A 20,030-nucleotide genomic window follows, 5' to 3' on the forward strand; every position below is an offset into this window, starting at 1 on the left:
TTTTTTCATTTGCCTAATTTAATTAAACATGCATGTATACATCCATGCATGATACATGCATCAAACTACCAGAAAAAAACAGAACGCTATACAACCTTCAAAGACGCCACAGCCTCCACCCTTCTTTCAAACAAACTTAATAAGTTATATTGATGTTGATGGCAGCATCACACAGTTAACCTGAGTTCTTACTGGCTGTAGCCAGATTGTGTCTGTGATTTCACCCAAAAGCCTGAAAGCAATGTTCTGTTTAAATGTTTGATGGGGAGACTGGAAGCAGAATGTCAAACTGCAAAAAGGACAAAGATACTTAAACTTTGTCACATACAAGCAAGGATACATCACTCAGCATAACATTATGACCACCTGCCTAATATTGTGTTGGTGCCCAAACAGCAACAAACAGTGATGCACTGTGTATTTTCTTGCCTTTCTATCAGATCCAGCATTACCTTCTTAGGCAATTTGAGTTACAGTAGCTCACCTGTTAGATTGGACCACAGGGGCCAACTTCGCTCCATGACCCTGTCACTGGTTCACCACTCTTTGTTTCTTCGACCACTATGGATACAGACGACTACAGACCATGAACACCCTACAAGAGCTCCCTCCATTCCACCACATCCCAAAGGTGCTCTATTGGATCATGTTCAAGAAACTAACTAAGCTAAGTAACATGGACAATCTTGAATTATCCAATTTTGTTGAGACTGGATGAGTTATAGCCTCAGTTTCCTGTTCTTGGCTGAGAAGTTGAGTGTAGCCAGTGTGGTCGTCTGCTGCAATAGCTCATCTGCTGCAAGGTATAATGTTTTGTACTATCACACGTGCTCTTCTGCAGACCTTGGTTGTAATGAGTGGTTATTTGAGTTACTGTTCCCTTCCTATCAGCTCAAAGCCATCTATCCTCTGACACCAACAAGGTATTTTGACACAGGAAGCTGCCAATAACTGGATCTTTTTTTTTTCAGACAGTTCTCTGTAAATCCTAGAGATATTTGTGTGGGGCAATCCCTGTAGATCAGCAGTCAGACCAATCTGTCTGGCACCAACCATGTGGCAGAACCGTGTCAGACTAAACAAAATCACCTTTCTTCCCCCAATTTGTTGCTCAGTTTGAACTTCAGTGTTTTTTTGACCATGTCTACATTCCTAAATACATTGGGTTGCTGCCATGTGACTGGCTGATTATATATTTGTGTGATCGAGCACCTGAATAGGTGTACCCAATAAAGTTTGTGGTGAGTGTGGTGTGACCTGTGAGCCAAGAAAAAAAACAAACTTGTGCCTGTGACTGATTACGGAGATATATTGTATATGTCTAAGTAGCTAGATAAAATAAAAGATGAAACATCTTCACGAAATTTAAAGAAGTCCAGCTAGTTTATTTTCAAGATCCTTAGACTACCATGACCTGGATGACAGAGAACCTACACAGATTGCATATGCATGCCATGTATCTCTGCATTTTAATGCAAACTGTCTGATTCAGTACTGCATTCTTTGTGATTTAGTGGCATGGTCAGCAGGCCACTGGTGTGAAAGTCTCTGAGCAACCATCAGAAACAGACTCCATGAGGGTGGCCTGAGGACCCAACATCCTCTAGTGGGCCCCGTGCTCACCAGCACTAGAGCCTGTTTGAGACGCTCCACCACCACAATCTTTATAAGGATAAGCTAAAGAGAATGGATGGATGGATATGTTGTAGTGATATCGTCCAGATTACGGTTATCAGTTGTGTTTGAAACTAATCAGTGATGCCATCAACCAAAACGGCATCAGTGTTTGTTGGTGCAGAGAGTGTTTGAAAGCAGAGAAAGGCAAAAGAGTTGAGAGAACAGCTGAAAAACTGCATGTGTTGTGAGGTTTTCTTTTATGACGCAGTAAGCACAAAGGTCTAAGGTTCAATGATCAACACTGCAGAAAGCCACAGTGCACACAAACAAGCACAGAAGCATAACATGTAAATTATTTCCCAGATTCAAACGGTTTAAGGACACCAGTGCATACAGTAACATGCACCAATCCTCTTACTAAACACACACACACACACACACACACACACACACACACGGTCCAGTAAAACTAATCTTACTAATCACACGGTTCGACTGTTGAAACAGAACAAAGTTCACATTGTCAACAGCAGTGCTGTTTCTCCCAATCAAAGTGAGTCGGGGACAGAGAAACACAGGAAGCAAACACACTAAAAAGAAGAAACAAAGAACTGGACTTCTTTTAGCTCATTTTCTCACTGTGGAAATAAAAACACGAGATTTATTTTTCCTGCATAATCTCAGCGGCGTCAGGAGCAACTGACTGATTTCTTTAAAAGACAGCTTAACGTCAGCAAGGACAAAACTCATTAATCTCTGGAGAACATCTGTAGGTCATTTCCACCTAAAGGCCTTCAAAGCTGCATTACTGGGGGCCTAAAAACCGTAAGTAGATTTGGTTGTAGTGTTAATGATAACTGTGAGTGTGATTCATGTTTTGTATAGGTGATCCTGCTTTATCTGTACTGACTGTACACGTTCGTATGGACAAAATGAGCACAAGGTTTCATGGCCAAAGAGTGAAACAGTCACAAATGTGCAAGCTATTTGTCCGTGGACATGAACTGTATGAACTGTACTTTAAGTGGAAGTACATTTCTTGCTTGCATCGTGCATGTTTTCAACGCTCCTCTGAGGGGACACGTAACCCAGGCAACCAAGAAAAAAAGTGGTGAAACTGCCGTGAACTTTTGTATTTTAGTCTAAACCATGACCGAGATCAAACAGTCTTGTTCCTAATACAAAGCTTTTGGGAACATGCCACTCAGAGCGCATCTGGAAAGTACTCACAGCACCTCACATGACCACATTTTGTCATCATACAGCCTTCTTCCAAAACAGATTTATTTTTTATTTCACCCCATAATGAGAAAGTGGGAAAACATAGCTTTAAACTGCAATTTTGTTAAAAATCAAACAACTTTATAACGTGTACATAAGCTGTCGCAGCCTTCCCTCGATACTTTGTTTTAAAAAAGTAACAACTCTGCAGTGTGAATATTTTCCAAATGCACTGTGTGTACATGGACACAAGTGAATCCATAAAAGCACATGTTCATGTGAATGAGGGAAAACACGTGCGAAGGAACTCGAACAATAGATTACATGTTACAGTTATCATTTCATAACCTGCACTGAGACCGACAAGGCCGCTTGAAAGGGATGAAAACTATGATTCAAGTTTCAGCAAGGTTAGCTGAACCTGCAGGGAATTATTATTTTAAATAAATATCATTCTAAACTTTGTATCAAAACCAGTGTTTGAAACACAAAATATATAAATGTCATGACTGCAAAGGATTATCCATAATTTAGACTATAGAGGCTTTAACACCAAGCATGGAAGCAACATTGCTGCAAGTCTGGAGTGTTGCATTGTCACAGTTTACACTTCTAATCATATAGAAATACATATTTAAGCAATCACCCATCTGTGTAGTGTCCAGATGTCCATTCCTGGATGAGTACAGCCTGCAGCTGTGCAATGGTCATTGATTGCGGTTGCCTCTGATGAGCACACAGCATGTCCTAGGCAAGTTCAAAAGAAAACCTATCAGGATTAAATGCTGATCAAAGACGTTCCCCGATATGTCCCTTTTTGTTGTGTTGTAGTTTTTAACCATACGGTGCAATGACAATACAGTTTATTCTGAATCTGATCCAAAGGGACAGCTACTCTGGTTGTGTATGTTCTAAGATCATTGGTTTGAGAATGTATACAAGTTTATTCAGTTCCACCCTTAACTAAAACCAATCAACCAGAAGCGAAAACTACACACAGAATGGTTGTACTGAGAAATCGATTTAAAAGAAATTTGGAACACGTTTCTTATTTGATGTCTGGTGTTTATTCCAACCTTTGATTGGCATACACACGCTTGGCTACTAAAAATAGTCTGCTTTTATTAACCCTTTAAAGCCTGAACCATGAAATAATTGCCAGGCAATTGTAATTCTGAAAATAAAGTTCTATTTTCAATTCAATTTTATTTGAATTTTATTTTCTTTATATTGCAAGGTAGACCCTACAATAATAAAACAAAGAAACCCCCAACAATCACATGATCCCCTATGAGCAAGCACTTTGGCGACAGTGGGAAGGAAAAACTCCCAGGCTCAGGGAGAGGTGGCCAATTCACATATTTGAGTTTTAATTTATATCATATTTGTTGTTGGGTTTTGTTTTGGCAAAATATTTATTACTAAATTTATTTATTTATTTTTTTCAGAGGGGTTAGTCTCAAAAACTCATGTATCAAATATGATACACTAGGTGTGGGGGGTTAAGCTGGTACTTGCTAGTGTACGTTTCTTGTACAGTAAATGCTTCATACTACAAAAGCAGCTGCAGACCAAAGAGATTTTGGGCTTTAACTGAAAGAAAAGTCGTCAGCACTACTGTTACTTATTTGTTATTTAACCTAAAACTTAGCTGTTGTCGGTCCGACACATTAAAGTACTCGCGTTGATGTGTTCTGTGATCATATCGCCACAGCAGACCTGATGTTCTCCCCGTTTCTGTTGCTTCACAGGACTAACATGGCTGTGCTGACTTCCCCCTGGGCTGATCTGGCTCTGTTCCTGCAGGGAAGCATCACGATGTCAAACAGTGATGCAGGCAGCTTTTTTCCAGTGTGGCTGTTTGGACTGATGCTCTTCCTGTCTGTCTCTCTGCTGCTGCTAGCACTGATCATCCTCCTCAGTTGGAAACTCAGACAGGGTGGGCATTTCTCATACTCACTCACAGTATTATTTGAACAGTATATTACAACTCACGTGACCCACAGGTAAACAACAAAGAACCCAAACTAAACTACACTCTGACAATTAGTTACACTGGCCTGGTTTTTGTGGATGCGTAGTGAGAGAGGACTGCCACAGGCTTTAGATTACTCAACACATGAAAAACCTGGAAACATGCCTTTTCCTTCATCTATATGTGTGCACAGGTGTTGCTTTTGCCGGCTAAATCGGACCCATTTGTTCTTTGTGCGGCCGTAAAACATAGACGTGTACACACATCCTGTTATGATCATGGCTGTGCTTTCACCATCTGCTCTGGTTCAAAGTGGATATATTAATAAAAAGATTATTCATGTGTAGAAAAATCAATCATGGGGAACTCCAGCTGCTTTTTGAGAAAATCTGACTCTTTTGTGACCCGTTTTTAAAAGACAATCATGTGGGAATGACTGCTGGGCGTGATTGGGCATCAAAGCAAGAAAGTGTGCAATTTTTTGTGATTTTACATTGTCTGCTGTTTATTCGCATGCTAATTACAATCATTTACAGGTAATCAAACGCATACTGTTTGTCAGTGGTGCTCAAATTACACAAAGCTTCTATTTATGTTGGTGAGAAACAAATCTGGGTCTGTGTTCTAGATGGCAAATCACAACAGTAGAAAGAGTTTTACAGACATTTTACTATTTGATGAAAAATATTAGCTCATTTTGAATTTAATGGCAGTAATGTGTGTCAAAGTTGGGGAAAGTGCAACAAAAGGCTGGAAAAGTAAAAGAAAAAGCCAGAGGAACATTTAGCAACTAATTAGGTTAATTGCCATCACGGTGTTAAAAACAGACATGATTCTGGCACGGAAACTACTTCATGGGCTCAGGAACACTTCCTGTAATCACTGTCTGTGAATACTGTGCCATCCACACATGCAGGTTAAAGCTTTATTGTGCAAAGACGAAGCCATACGTGAACATGAACGCTGGACTGAGACAGAGTGGAAAACTGTTCTGTGGTCAAAGTTTGAAATTCTTTTTGGAAAACATGGACACTGCATAAAGAGGTGAATTGTTGAGTGCCGAATTGTTATACGCACTCAGTTCAAAAGCCTGCATCTGGTACCACACAAGGTACCAGCATTGCTAAAAGATAAAAACAAAAAAAGGAAAGTGGCAGTGAGCGTCAGTTTCCTTGGTGAAAATGCCTTGTTGATGTTACAGAAGACTGGTCAGACTTCTTCAAGCAACATAAACTCAAATAGCCACTGGTTACAACCAAGGTATGCAGAAGAGCATCTCTGAACACACAGCACATCAGACTGTACCAGCAGTTTAGGCTGCTGCTGGTGCTATAATGATGTAGGGGATATTTTCATGGCACAGTTTGGGGCCTCTTAACACCAACTGAGCATTTTTTAAGCAGAGCCTACTATACCTAAGTACTTGCCTGGTGCTGGGCAACCACACAGTGGCAGCACCGAGCACAGCAGGCAGTCCCTAAAACAAAAGAACTCGTAATAGAGGCGCAGAGAGCTCCACTCCCATCTCATTGGAGATGGTCAATGGAGAACAGGTGGAATATGTCTCCACCTTCAGGTTTCTGGGCACCCACATCTCCACTGGTCTCACCTGGACCCACAACACCAATGTTCTAGTAAGGAAGGGCCAACAGTGGCTGCACTTCCTCCATGTCCTCAGGAAGAACAACCTGGACCACAAGCTGCTGCCAGCCTTCTACCTTGCTTGAATGGAGAGCGTGCTCTCCTATACTGCCTGGGTGTTTGGTACTCAGTTGATAACTGAGGGAAAAAAGGCTGTGCAGTGTAAATTAGCACTGCCCAGAAAAATCATCTACTACCCTCTGCCACCCCTGGAGGCTATCCTTAAATCCTCCAGTCTCAAGAATCAGAATCAGAATCAGAATCAGAATGGGGTTTATTGCCAGATGTTGAGGTTTACAACATTAGGAAATTGCTGCGGTGCTTCAGTGCAAACATAGTGTCATAAATAGCACTTAAATAGACATGAAAAAAAAATAAAAGTAAGAATAAGAATTAAAAGTGCTATGTAGAAAGATATGTGCATGAGATATACATGAGATATATACATGAGAATAAGAATTATGAGTGCTACGTAGAAAGATATATACATGAGTGCAGGTGGTGATCAGTGCCAAACATGAAATGATGCAGTGACACAGCGTAGGGTCATGTGTTAGTGGCGGGGACAGTCATATGGTTATTGTTCATGTGTCCAACAGCAGAGGGGAAGAAACTGTTCTTATGGCGAGAGGTTCTGGTGCGAATGGACCGGAGCCTCCTGCCTGAGGGGAGCAGGTCAAACAGACTGTGTCCAGGGTGAGAAGGGTCAGCTGACAACTAGGGTCATCACAGGTGACCATTTGCACCCCACCCACCACCCGTTTGCCCCACTGCCCTCTGGTCGGTGCCTTGGGTCAATCAGGTCCCACACCTCCAGACTCACTAACAGCTTTTTCCCCTGGGCCATTCTGTTAACCAACACCATCGCCCCACGCAGAACTGAAATGACAAGCCTGTGGCACCAAGATTTCAACTGATGAAAATAATGTCTAAATTAATTCAAAGTGTATATATAAAACTTATATAAAATATTGTATAAATAACAAAATTAAACTTCATTCTAGTTACAATAGTAAATGTTAAAAAGACTAAAATATTACACAGAGCTCATAACATTCCAGTTTTCTTCTGTTTTTAGTCTTCATCTCTAATCTTTCATCCACAGCTGACGCTGATCTGTTGAAGCTAGCGCAGGACAGAAGCTCCATCAGCGCCACCCACAGGCATGTCCACAGAGGACGGCACAGAAGAAATGCTGGATCTCATTTCTGCGCCTGACAGTCATGAACGGACACATTTTAACACAAATGAAGGAACACCCTCTGTATATGACACTATGTGCTCTCTCCTGAGGGGCCACATCATGCTGGACATTGAAGACACCGACGTCGTCTGCCTCACCCGACTGACATGAATTAAAAAGCATAATTTACACATGGATTTAAGTTTTAGGTATTATGTCTAATAAATATGCTGCACACATTTTCAATCACACTTCCAAGGAAATGAATGAGGAAATGAAGCGAGTATAACAATCCTTTATTTAAACAGTGTTACACAGGGGGGAGGAGTGGCTGTGTGGGGGGAGATACAAGACATTTAAGCTGCTAGACAGAAAAAACCCTACTGGTGATCACTGGTTAGCTAACAGAGAGCAATGAGGCAGTTGGTAGGTTTTCCAAAATGAGTTTCTGTAAAGTTTCCTTTGTTTGTGTGAGTTTTATTTTATTAATAAAATATAAAAACTGTGCTGGTTTCCCGTTTCTCCAGAGTGTGAAACAAAGCCTGAGATTTAAGTGTTCAGAGGATCCTCCAATTATAACCTGCTATGACACCATGTGGATTTAACGTTCTCTGATGTGGATTCACAGGCGTAGAGGTTGGTAAAACTTTTCTTGGTGTAACCTAACGTAACATGACACATTTGGGAAAATCCGATTCCGCAGCCTCAAAGCTCATGTGATTGGCTAAGAGAGCCCAGAAGAACCCGGAAAAGCGGTTAAAGCTGGGGCTAAACGTACAAAAAGGAAAACAGTGGCAGAGATTTCCATTTGTAGTGGTTTTCAAAAAAAACAACGACACTGCAACAATTTTACAAATATGCAAAATGGAGGGGGAACAAGAAATCCCACCTTTAAACAACTAGATCACAGAGAAAAGATGAGAAATTATGAAAAAGAAAAATCTACAAATGTGGTCACTGTGATATTACCAAAGGCTTTTTTTCTTTTTGTTTGTTTTTTGGAACATCAAAAGCTTCCAAAGCTGCCTAGTGTTGCACGGTTTACATTTTTATAAAGAAAAAAAAAATGCTTTTCTGCTGCTTTGTCTCTTTACAAGAGGGTTCGAGGTTAAAGCTTCCCCCTCGTGGAATGTCATTTAACTGCATAGTAGAGCTCAGACCTGCGTTTCCTGATTTTAAAAAAGCTTCAGCTCTCAGTTTGATGAGCACGCTTAACTACAAAAGTTTTAAAATGGGTCAAATTGGGCAGTGATTACTCATCAAGTTAAAAAGCTGATTAGCAGTTTTTTCTTCCTTTTTTATTTCTAAAAATGAAATAAAATATCCTTTTGTCTCCCATTTAAAACACGTCCAGTCAAAGAGGGAGACGTAGATTAATCCAGACCAGTCTAAGGTGGAATGTTTATTATACTAAATCAGTGGCACTTCTTCACTTACAATCAGCTAAATTTCAGGAGAACATGACTTTGCCTTTTTGCTGCTTATGCTAAAAATGCGCGTCAAAATAAATCCACGAGACCAAGCACCTAGCACATTTAATGCCCCCAATATTTACACAAAGCTACAATTTAGTTCACTTTCTTTTTTTGTTTTTTGCAGAGTAAAAGGACAGAAAATGAATAAAACATAATGAGTTTCCATTTAGGGGGTTTCAAGAGCACTTCAAACCCTCTGATACACTTCCCTTTAAACTGCATTTTGGCTGGTGCGTTGTAACTTTTGTTTTTTTTTGCCTCAGTTTGAAGTGTGGTGACAGATTCAGAGCGTTGCGGTTTTTTTGTGGTGAACAACGTGGAAATCGGCTGAATGAAATGTAACCAAAATAAAAACAAAAAGAACATGCAGAGAAACGTTTAGCTGTAGTGAAACAGTTACAAAGCAGCCCGACGCGCTGTATGAGCAGAGATAGTCCACACGCTCTCAAACCAATTGACGTGGTAGCGTCCTACCTAGACTCACTCGAGACTCCTGGAAGATTAAACTGCGTGAAGACATGCTGAATTTAATCCCATACTCTATCATATCAAGCAGGTATGAAAAGAAGCCGGCGATGAACTGAGCTGAACTACGGCGGCAAACGGGCTCCTTGGCAGTTAGCAGGCTGCATTAATTTGAGTCTGAGCTGCTTTCAAGTCATCCTCATTTTGGTACCTGTGCTAGTTGGAGCACAAAACTCATTCTGAATAATTTAAATAGCAGTGTTAATTTTGCATTATGCATTAAGCCTTCAGAATATTAAAATACTTCACTGTGGGATACAAGAAAACATGCATTATTATTCAAATTCTCTTTTATTCCCTGGTACTTATCGGGCAATCTCCCAATTATCCTTCACTTTACAGCTCCGGTCTCCCAATCCAAAGTCAGTTTATGTCTCCCTCGCTCCCCCTCAGGCCCAGCGGGAATGGTTAGTGTCGTACAGTGGACGAGCCTGGGGAGTGAAAAGCTGCTCCCATTGATAACCTTCATTTTTACTGTGCAGAAGTTGTCATTTTCAGTTCAAATCCACCTTCAGTTTAGCTTAAAAAAAATTTAAAACTGTAAAATTGATGGAATTTATTCCACCTACATTTTCGAACTACTGCTGAAGCTCGCCGACCCTATTTAAAATGTTCAAAACCCGTCTCTTCTTCCAGTTTAGCAAAAAAAGTGAATTGAACTGAAAATGCACTCACTCGGCTGCTAGTCACACACAAGGAATGTGGATGAATAATAACTATACAGGGAAAAAAAAAAAGAAATAACAGAACCAAAAGACCTGGATGACTCTCCTGCAGATGTTGAAGTTACAGCTCCCGCTCTTCTCTAATGATCAGGAAGTAGAAGTGATAATGTGAGGTGCAACGTTTCTACCATTCACCTGTGAATATGTGAGAGTGAGTGTGTTATACTAATTAAAAAAAAAAAAAAAAGAGCAGACCAAGTTGTGACACCCTGTTTCCTTCATGTTCCTTATAAACTATTATATTACTCTCCATTTACATCACCATGAAGCAAGAGGGGGAGCTGTAATTTAACAAGTTACCTTTCTATGCCAATGCACCGGAACCCAAGTACAGGTGCATAACCTCACTGTTATGATAAAAAGCTTTCTCTACTTGAGCATCTCAGCGTGCTGTTATTGTAAGAAACATTAGCTGAAGGTCATCAGTACTGGTACAAAATGATCAATGCAGGATACAGTTTCATCCAGATTGGTTATCAGTGCATCCCTAGTTTCATCTTTGTGATAGAGGACAAACATGCTATCATCTGTTTATAAAACAGTTACAGAAAAAGCACAACTAAAAAAAAAAAAAAAAAAAAGCTACAATTGTTATGCTAACAAAGTGGTTCTTTTTGTTCCCTCAGAAACAATGAGAGATTTTTTTTTCTTTTTCTTGGTTTTGCAGTGAGGGATTTAGATCGCACCACAGACAATAAGAAAGGAAGAGAATGGCAACTTCGGTCCATTTGTCAAACCCTTCTCTCCCTGTTCTTTAAGCTCCTCTTCTTCTCCTCCTCCTCCTCTCCCGTCAGTCAAGGCTGATCGTCGTGGGTGATGAAGGTCGTTCGACAAAGAAAAAACAGTCATGACGGGCCCTTCAGCTCTGGGGAAAAAGAGAGGGGGTGGGGGGTGGGGGAGTAATCAGCCTGGGGGACTGCGATGATGAAACGACACTGGTTTCCTAATCAAAATGTTCTCCTTGTACTCCTTCCAAAATCTAATGCCTCCTTTTCCCTTTTTCTCTTTTCAACTGTTGCAGCATGTGTGATGGCAGCTGGTTTCTTTAGCAGCTTCTCCACATGCACCGCCAAATAAACCTTTCCCTATCAAATATAAAAAGATTAATAATAATAATAATAATAATAATAATAATAATAATAATAATAATAATAATAATGATAATGATGATGATGATGATGATGATGATGATGATAAGCTACTATTTTTATCATTACCTGAGTTCAGTCAATCCTCCTCAGCCAGCTCAGTTTCTTTATGAACCACCACTCTGGTAACAGACATGTCAGGATGTTGCTCTTTGGCCTCCTTAATGGCCTGGGCCAGTGCCTGCAGTACCGATGGGCAACCACATGGTGGAAGCACCGAGCACAGCAGGCAGTGGAGGGGGAAGGAGGGGGGGAAATGGTGGAGTTAAATGAAAAATAAAAGAAGAAGCAAACAGAAAAAGACATATGTGCTGGATTTACGGTCAGTGTGACATTTTACTTCTTCGGATCAAGTAAAATGCATTTAGAAGAAGAATTCACTCAAATAAAACCCATCTCAGTGATATCCAAATCTGTTGTTTTTGTGTAAATCCAGCGAATTAAACCAGACAGGCAACTTAAACAAAAAGACGAGCATGCAAAGAGATGAAAGAGACATTTACCGTCCCAAACATTTCAGGGCTACATGCAGTTTGACATGAATTCCCATGAAGCTATTCACACAGGTGAAAAGATCTCTCTGGAGTTTTCCATGTTATCTACTGGAGACTGTGGCAACCTGCTAGCAACCACTCTCAATAAATGTTGCGCTGCCTAAGTACCTGTATCGCTACACCCCAATATGGACAATGAGACTTTTTAGTATTGCTTTTTAAGTATCTGAATCTGGCAAACAGTGCACAAAAATTGCATAATTGATAATTAAGAGATGGCTCAAATTAAGGCTGGCAGAATGGATCAATTATTTTTGCTGGGGTCTTTAGGAAGCTAGTTTAAAGTATTTACAAAGGTTAATTTTCATACATCTGGACTGGACTAACTGAGATGTGATCTCCTCTGTGCAGTGTGTATTTTACTGTACTCTGATTGTCACTGAGGAAATGTGACAATCACAGAAAAACATAGTATGTGAAATTAGTCACTGCAGGAGGAAAAAAAAAAGCAGTATGCCAACATTTTATACATGAAAAGATGTGGTGAAGAAGTCACAGCAGCAGATTCCAACAATGAGTGGAATATGGGTGGATCTGATGGCGTGTGTCAAATAAGTGATTCAAAAATAAAACGTAGCATTAAGACTGCAAGTAACATGATTGACATGTCCCAGAAACCCATCTATTCTCTTAAATCTTCTAAATGAGAGAAAATTATTTCCTTATGAGTCAATCTGCAGAACAAGGATCTTAAATTTAAAGCTGCCAAGTTTGGACTTGGATGTGGTTTATTTATCTAAGATGACTCTTTTAGAGACTTTCACACCATCCACGTTTGGTGGGAAGAAAAGACCCCATGAGCCCAGTTGTTGGAACACGAGGCAAAGCAGAGGGGAAAGGCTGCATCCCTGAAAACTGACCTGGTCGTGGTCGATGTCACAGTCTCCAGTAATGACGATGCGTTTTTCAATCCTCGTCTCTGATAGACCGCCCTTTAGCGTCTGCAACAAAAGATCACCACATTTCAAATTGGGAAGTTTGCAAATGGCTGCAGTACAGCATTTAAATTAAGATAGCATAATGAAATTATGTCCCCTATGTCACAAAGACACAGGCTCAACAGAAATGAACGTGTGTGTGTTTTAGGGTGTGTGTCTGTTCGTACCTTGGTAATATGTGTGGTTGTTGTAGTACACAAAGATTCAGAGGTGATTGTCTGAGCAGTCATCAACACTCCAGGCTCACCATCACCATTACCATCCAACTGAGAGAGACAAAAAGAGATCATTAGCTGATGTTTAAAAGAAATAAATAAATAAAACACGTTTCCTGTAGGAGCAGAATGAAAAGATGGCGTCATGCACTGTAGCTAGAAAGGAAGCACTTTGGAACATGGAGAATGCTGACGTAGCAACGATCGGCCTAAATATTTCACACAAACAATATGAACCACGGATGGTGACACACATGGGGAAAAACTAAACAAGCTTCTCCGTTTTTTTTCTCTCTCGTGTTTGCACCTGCGCAGCCTCGTATGTGATGGTCTTGGTTTCCGTATGTACGATGGGCACTTCTTTAGTGGCTATCTCGGTTTTCTGGGCTGCAAACGTGTCTGATATAGTCACCATTTCTGTCTTTACCACAGGCGGCTGGGGAGGGAGCAGAGAGAGGAGTGAGGAGTGGGGGGAGGGAAGAGAGTTAATATATTAAACCTGAGGCAGACATGGGGAAAAAAATTAATTTTTATCTATGCAGTTGACAAATCTGTCTTCAAAATCATCTTCTATCATAATCATTTTGAAAATATTTTTGCGCAGGAAACACCAGTACATGTAGATGTAAACAGCACATGTGAGCCACTGCAGCAAAACTCATGCACAGAAGCAAGAGCTCCAAAAGCCATGCAGACAAAACCATGAGAAACACAAGTAAGACAACATCTGCAATGCAATGTAATAAAAAGAGCTATGGCAAAGGACAACTATGGAGATATCTTTGGCGTTCACATGCAGCCTAGCACTGTACCAACGTGCATAAAAAAATGAGCCAATATGACAAGCGGGACTCAAAGAGCTACTATAATGTAAACAAGGTACAAAGATGAGTGGTTGGCAATGATGATTTCCACAACACTGTCTCTGTGATGACCACAACACGCCAATTAAACAGAAAGAGGAGCATCACTGCCAAACACGCGGAGGATACGCACATATCAAAATGCAGCATGCAAAGCAAAAAGAAAAACAAAACAAAACAAAAACACACCTAACAGCACCATGCATTTCCCACTTAGGCCCCATTTACTTCACAACACTAAAAAAAACAGTAGCAACACACCACACTGCGTGGGACATGATAATGGTATGAATGGTATCTGACAACAGCAGATATGAAAGAAAGTCAAATGTATGTTTATGTAAATTAAAATAAAGACTGAAAATATTCATGTAGGTGAATTAATATGAACACCAAAACAATGGTGGTGAATTGTAACTTTAAAGCACTGCTCCTTGGTTTCGGCAGTTTTGAGCATACTAATATAAAGCTTTAATTTTCATAGGATGAAGATGAGTGTGAGGATGTACATGGGGCTTAAATATTCACACAAGCAGGAAGGAAACCGGCGCTCTCAAAAGCAGGGAAGGAAAAAAGTGGGTGTTTCTATAGTTGGCAGGAGAGGGATCAAAGCCCGGGGAAGCTCCGCAGTCGGCCCAGTGAAGACTTTACCTCAGAGCAACAAATAACCTGTGGCAGCGGCTCTGCTTCAGTGAGCGAGGGCTCTCCGTTCATTTTAGGCTCCTCCTCTTCTTCTGCACGAGCATCCATTACAGTCACACCCTCTTCAGGCAGGGTGAGGCCGTTAGGAGCTTCATCGGGCGTCACCATCGGATCATCTGTGCTCTCCTCAGTCTCACGCTCAACTTCTTTCTCTTCCTCGGCATTTGTTGTCTTCTCTGTCTCTGTGTCGTCCTCCTTCTTGGACTCCACTTCTTCTCGACGGGTTTCTTCTGCAGGCTGGATGACTTCAGCTGGAAGAGAAGAAGCATCTGAAGCCAACACCTGTAGCTCTGGCATCTTATCTTCCTCTTGCTTCTCCTGCTCTTCTTCCTCTTCCTTCTCCTCAGGTATTTGTGTGTGAGAGATGGACACAGGGAGATATGGATGGTACTCTGCTTCTTCTTCACTCTCGCTCTCAGATGAAATGCTCTCTTCCTTCCTCGGCTTTGCTTCCTCAACTACCACCGCTTCCTCTTGAACTTCCACTTCCTGTTCCCTCATTTCCTGCTCTGCAGAAGGAGCAGCGGGGGTACTGGCTGCAACCGTGACAAGTCCAGGTTTGGGAGCTCTGGAAATCTCTTGGATGACAACAGTCTCCTCGATTTCAACCTCGGTTGTCTACACACACACACACACACACACACACACACACACACACACACACACACACACAAGCACGCATGTACACCCGGTTCACAGACACAAACACAATGAAGTGCGCAAACACACATGCGCACACACACACCACAACAACAAACGCATGGAGACAAGAAAACAAAAGAATAAAATGATCATTGAACACAAATGGGAAAAAATTAAGCTCAGTTAAAAGATAATAAAGTAACACCAACAGAAGAAGATGAAGAACTGTTGACAAAGAGACAAGAAAGGGAGGACAGATAATGAAGGGTGTAGCAGGAACAGAAAATTTAAGCTGCAAGTGGAAAATGAATGAAGGCATGAAGAAAGTAATGGATAAAAATTGTCATGAATGTAGGGTTGGAGGAATTAATAGAAGAAGGTCAGGACCACCTTTGCGGGTTCTTTGGTATCAGAGATCGTGTTATCAGCTGTTGCTGCTTCTGTTTGGGGCACACTCACCTGCGTGACAGAGAAGTTAGCATGACATTATTAATCACACACCATCAATGTTAGCAGTATTAAGATGTCTGTTATCACGGCATGTGGGAATGGGCTGCCTTTGTTATTTGTGCCCAATCCCCCTCACTTTTATTGTCTCTTATTCTGTGCCTGGTGGACTGTTTTTTCATGCAACCCCCATAAAGCATAAGGTTCCCTGAAGCAGGGAAAAGAGACGGGATAAAAGAACCAAAAAGAAAAGGTAAAACAAAAAGATGAAAGATGGATTAAAGAGAATACCACATCAATAAATAAAAAAGGTTATCTTCAAATACATAAAAAGGCAAAAGAAGCGTGGTATTGAAGTCAGCAGTGTCTTTGAGACGACCACGAAAATACATCATAATGGATTCAGTCCTCACTTGAAAACCTTTTTGTGTAGTTTTAAAAGCTCCTGTTAAAAAAGCCACTAACCAAGCACATTATTTGGCTGCCATTTCAGCTTTTCTTTTTACATTACGAAAGCTGCTGCTTCAATACCTGCTGCTTTTAATATATTTATTTTTTAAGCACAGATCCTAAAACGGAGCAGATTAGTACATTAGCATTAAATTCACACATATTTACAATCACTAGCAAAATAAAATATGAAAAATAAATGTTAAAAAACAAAGCCATGCACCCATTCATAGATGAGTAGGTTTAGATTAAATGCATTATGGTCATTGTGTGCCCGTTCTTTTGGGATGAATGGAGCCGTCACAAACTAATTATCGCTACCATTCATCCGGCATCTACAGCAGGCATTATGGGCATCTTAAACCCCTTTGGTTTGTAAACGCATCTGGCAGGCATCCTTAGATACCTGAAGAATTACAAAACGTCAGTTTACTCTCAAGTTAAACAGAAAGACGATTGGTTAAAGGTACAGGTGACCCTAAAATCAAAAATACATGTATTTCTTCTAGATTGTAGTTTTATCTAGCCATATCACTGTGCAGAAGGAAGCATCTACCTTGCTTTGGTTGGCAGGTGTAGTTTGGTACAAAGAAAATGGCTCATAGAGTTCACATCCAGGTGAGTAAATGTGTCATTATTACAATTTTGGTGTGTTGAGCAGCTCAAGCCAAGTGCAGTTGATCTATTATATTCAAGAGGGCAGAAATCTTCACAGCCAAGACGAAGTAAACAGCACTACAGCCTAGAAAAAACATGTATATTTGATTGTGGTATTAACTTCCCCTTTAACCAACAATCCTGAGTAGTTTATGTTTTTGAATTAAAGTAAAGCGACTCCTAAATGCTTGGTAGTAGCAAAAGCACCTCAGTGGCAGAGAGGGCGGTAGATAGGGTTGCAAGAGGCCTTTGTGGTGCAGAAAAACTGCAGACAGCAGCGGAAGAAGAAGTAGCAGCTGAACTTGTAGTTTTAACAGCATCTAGTGGTGGTTCAGGAAAAATGCAGGCAGCCTTAGCAGTTGAATCAAGTCCAATGTCAGTGTGTCTACTGAAAAGAACTGACGCTATCTCCTCTGCAAGACTCTATAGCAACACACAATAAAAAGGACAGAGAGAAGACACACAGAAGCATGAACAAATGAGACAGACGATAAGATCTTATATAGGAGAAAAGCCAAAAGAAGAGAAATCATCCTCAAAAGCATACAGATGTACAAAGAAATGCTTTATGATTACATAGTAGAGGTGTAACAGTTCTAGAAGTCACTTCTTATGATAGCCACAGGAGTAGCTAAGCTAGTAGCTGCTTCCTGTGTGTATATTAGCCAAACTTCACAGTAAAGGACTGTTTTGGCATGTGTAACAGCAGTTTTTGCATTGCTGTTATAAGGATGTGTAAATATAGGATGGGAAACAGCTGTTGAGCAACACTCTTAGTAAAGTGTGTAAACCTGTGGATGCTAAGACCTATTCAAAGTGTATATTAGAAGATAAGATCTTAAATAGGATAACCTGAGAAAAGCCAAAAGAAGAGAAAGAAGTTACTACTCTTTCATGATGTCAGCTAATGGGGATCCAAAAGTGCAAAGTATGCACAAATCTGTGGATTTCAAGAATTGTTACACCACTATTACAGAGTAAACTAGAAACAGACAGAAATCAGAAAATTGGTTTTGAGTAGAACTGAAATGAAGTAGAAACCCATGTGCTGTCAAAACTCCAACGTAACATCAGTCCTGCTGGGAGGGAATGAACAGTTATTGATGTTTGGTCAGTTTTCTTCAAAGGAAAACCCAGAAATTATTGTTAAGTGATGGATGAGCTATAATGAACACACTGTGGAAACACCACCACGGCACCAAGTAACAGAGTGCAGATTAAAAATCTGCTGCCATAAAGTTGGCACACTCCAAAAAAAACATTCAAATATAAGCGATAAAAAGAAAGCAGTGGGTGTAGTGATACAGACTGCACTCCAAAACAAAAAGAAGAAAACTTTGAATTAGAAAAAAAGGTCAAAACATTTTTTTTACTACAGGGACTGCAATGTTGTGTTTCTACAGCAAAAGACACAACTGAAATCCTCTGCATAACGCTCCATCGCCTGCACTATTGTTGTAGACTAAACTATCTGCAGTTCATGTGTCTTGCAGTGACAAAAACATCCAGACAGACGTACCACTTGTTGCTGTTGCAAACGTATCGTAGCAGGAGAGGAGGTGAGCCGTTTCTCCCACTGGTTGGGCTGAGGAGGAGAGGAAGGTGGAGCTTCCATAAAGGAGCGTTTTAGCTGGCTAATGCTAGCTTGGTGTTTCAGAACCTCTTCTTGGGTCTTATCATGGTCCTAATGGGGAGGGGGAGGAAAGGATAGGTATAAGGGGAAGGGGAGGTAGGAGGCAGGCAGAGAGTGAATGACATGAATGTGAGTGATGAAAGATCAGAAAGGTGGGAAACATGGGATGTAAGAGATGTGAGTAAAGTAAAGAGGAAAAGAGGAAGTAAAAGCCAGAGTAGAAGGAGAGTTTAAAAAAAGGGAGAGCAAGATCAAGAGACAGAAAAATGATGGGAAAAGGAAGGAAGGAAAAGAAGGAGGGGGATAGTGAAGGAGAAATGGGGAAGGATAAAAGGAGAAAGGGACGGGGAGGGAAAAATTGTGGTCACAGGAACATTAGTCTGTCAATATGAAGGGAAACAAGATGGACGCCGTGCTTCACTGCAGCATTGTTTAAAAAGCCTTGAAATCATATACATGACTTATCACTAGCGATGCACCCACATATCAGCCAATATCGGTGATTTTGATCATTTGACTGTATCACACTATCAGCAAATTCTGTCACATCAAATCTGCGACAGGTTGAAATGTAGTGTAAAAAAAGACCTATAAGACATTTAAACAGCTAAGTTGTCTTTTGATAATCACTGAAAATACTGATTTACGGGAGTTGTTTCACAATTGGTGCATGACGGCTGATTACTTATGAATTACAGCAAGCTGCAGTGAAACAAGGCCCACCATCTTGTAAGGACTTTTCCCTTAAAACAGACCAGGAATGGCATCTGCAGAGCATGGAGCTGGTAGTGCTAGTCTGCCTCTCCCTTACCCTTTATTCCTATCTGACTGCTTACTTATTATTAGTTTATTTGTTTAGTTTAGTATTAGTTTTCACTTTTCCATTTGACTTTAATGTCATTAGTAATAGTTGTTTTGTTACACATCAGGTATCTTTTCCACCAGGTCTGCCTCCATCTGTTCCTCATCTCATTCACACAAGCATGGAGACATTTCATGAAATTGAGATAAATTAGACAAATTTTCTTAATGTACTGAGAAGGCTGCAGGATTTAATCCAACACAGAGACACTGGCACAACATACTGAGGAGAAAAATACTTGTTCAGTCTGCTCTAACCACGTTTAACATTTCAGCTAACACTGATTAGTGTGTAGACTACTCTAGTGCAACGGATCACTATCAGCCCCATGCTTCACACACAGGTTTTGTTGTTTTAGTATGTTATCACACCACAGATCACTTGACTTTTTGGCAGCCAATCACCAGAAAACAGGAAGAAAGCTCCTCATGTGTGTTAGGGAGGCTGGATTAGTCAGGTTAGACACAGCTGCCTGGCAATAATCAAACTTCTGACCAATCGAGAATCCAGAATACAACAAGATAAAATTTAAAAAACTGCAATCAACATGCACAGAG

At 40.6% G+C, this 20,030-nt stretch overlaps 1 protein-coding gene and 1 long non-coding RNA gene across 26 annotated transcripts in view; one reads left to right on the forward strand and one right to left on the reverse strand.

The window, feature by feature from the left end:
• The first annotated feature begins 2,117 nt into the window (after positions 1-2,117).
• On the forward strand, positions 2,118-8,141 carry LOC113037128 (uncharacterized). The gene is made up of 3 exons (XR_003274585.2): positions 2,118-2,442; positions 4,590-4,777; positions 7,560-8,141. It is a non-coding gene; the product is annotated as an uncharacterized LOC113037128 (long non-coding RNA).
• A 2,375-nt stretch (positions 8,142-10,516) lies between these two features.
• Positions 10,517-20,030, reverse strand: part of epb41l2 (erythrocyte membrane protein band 4.1 like 2) — a 48,660-nt gene continuing 39,146 nt past the window's right edge. For 9 of the 25 annotated variants that reach the window (XM_026193835.2, XM_026193838.2, XM_026193837.2 and 6 more), the window contains 9 exons: positions 18,498-18,662; positions 17,186-17,401; positions 15,815-15,883; positions 14,732-15,400; positions 13,525-13,653; positions 13,170-13,268; positions 12,925-13,005; positions 11,580-11,691; positions 10,517-11,227 (listed from right to left, as the gene is read on the reverse strand). In XM_026193835.2, coding sequence (XP_026049620.1) covers positions 11,590-11,691; positions 12,925-13,005; positions 13,170-13,268; positions 13,525-13,653; positions 14,732-15,400; positions 15,815-15,883; positions 17,186-17,401; positions 18,498-18,662 — 1,530 coding nt within the window. In that variant the 3' untranslated portion in view covers positions 10,517-11,227; positions 11,580-11,589. Of the gene's footprint in view, positions 11,228-11,308; positions 11,448-11,579; positions 11,692-12,924; positions 13,006-13,169; positions 13,269-13,524; positions 13,654-14,731; positions 15,401-15,814; positions 15,884-17,185; positions 17,402-18,497; positions 18,663-20,030 lie in introns of those variants that run through there. The other 16 variants (XM_026193842.2, XM_080290176.1, XM_026193839.2 and 13 more) reach the window with 11 other exon arrangements.

Source organism: Astatotilapia calliptera, chromosome 15 (genome assembly GCF_964374335.1).
Source record: "Astatotilapia calliptera chromosome 15, fAstCal68.1, whole genome shotgun sequence".
Classification (NCBI taxonomy): domain Eukaryota; kingdom Metazoa; phylum Chordata; class Actinopteri; order Cichliformes; family Cichlidae; genus Astatotilapia; species Astatotilapia calliptera.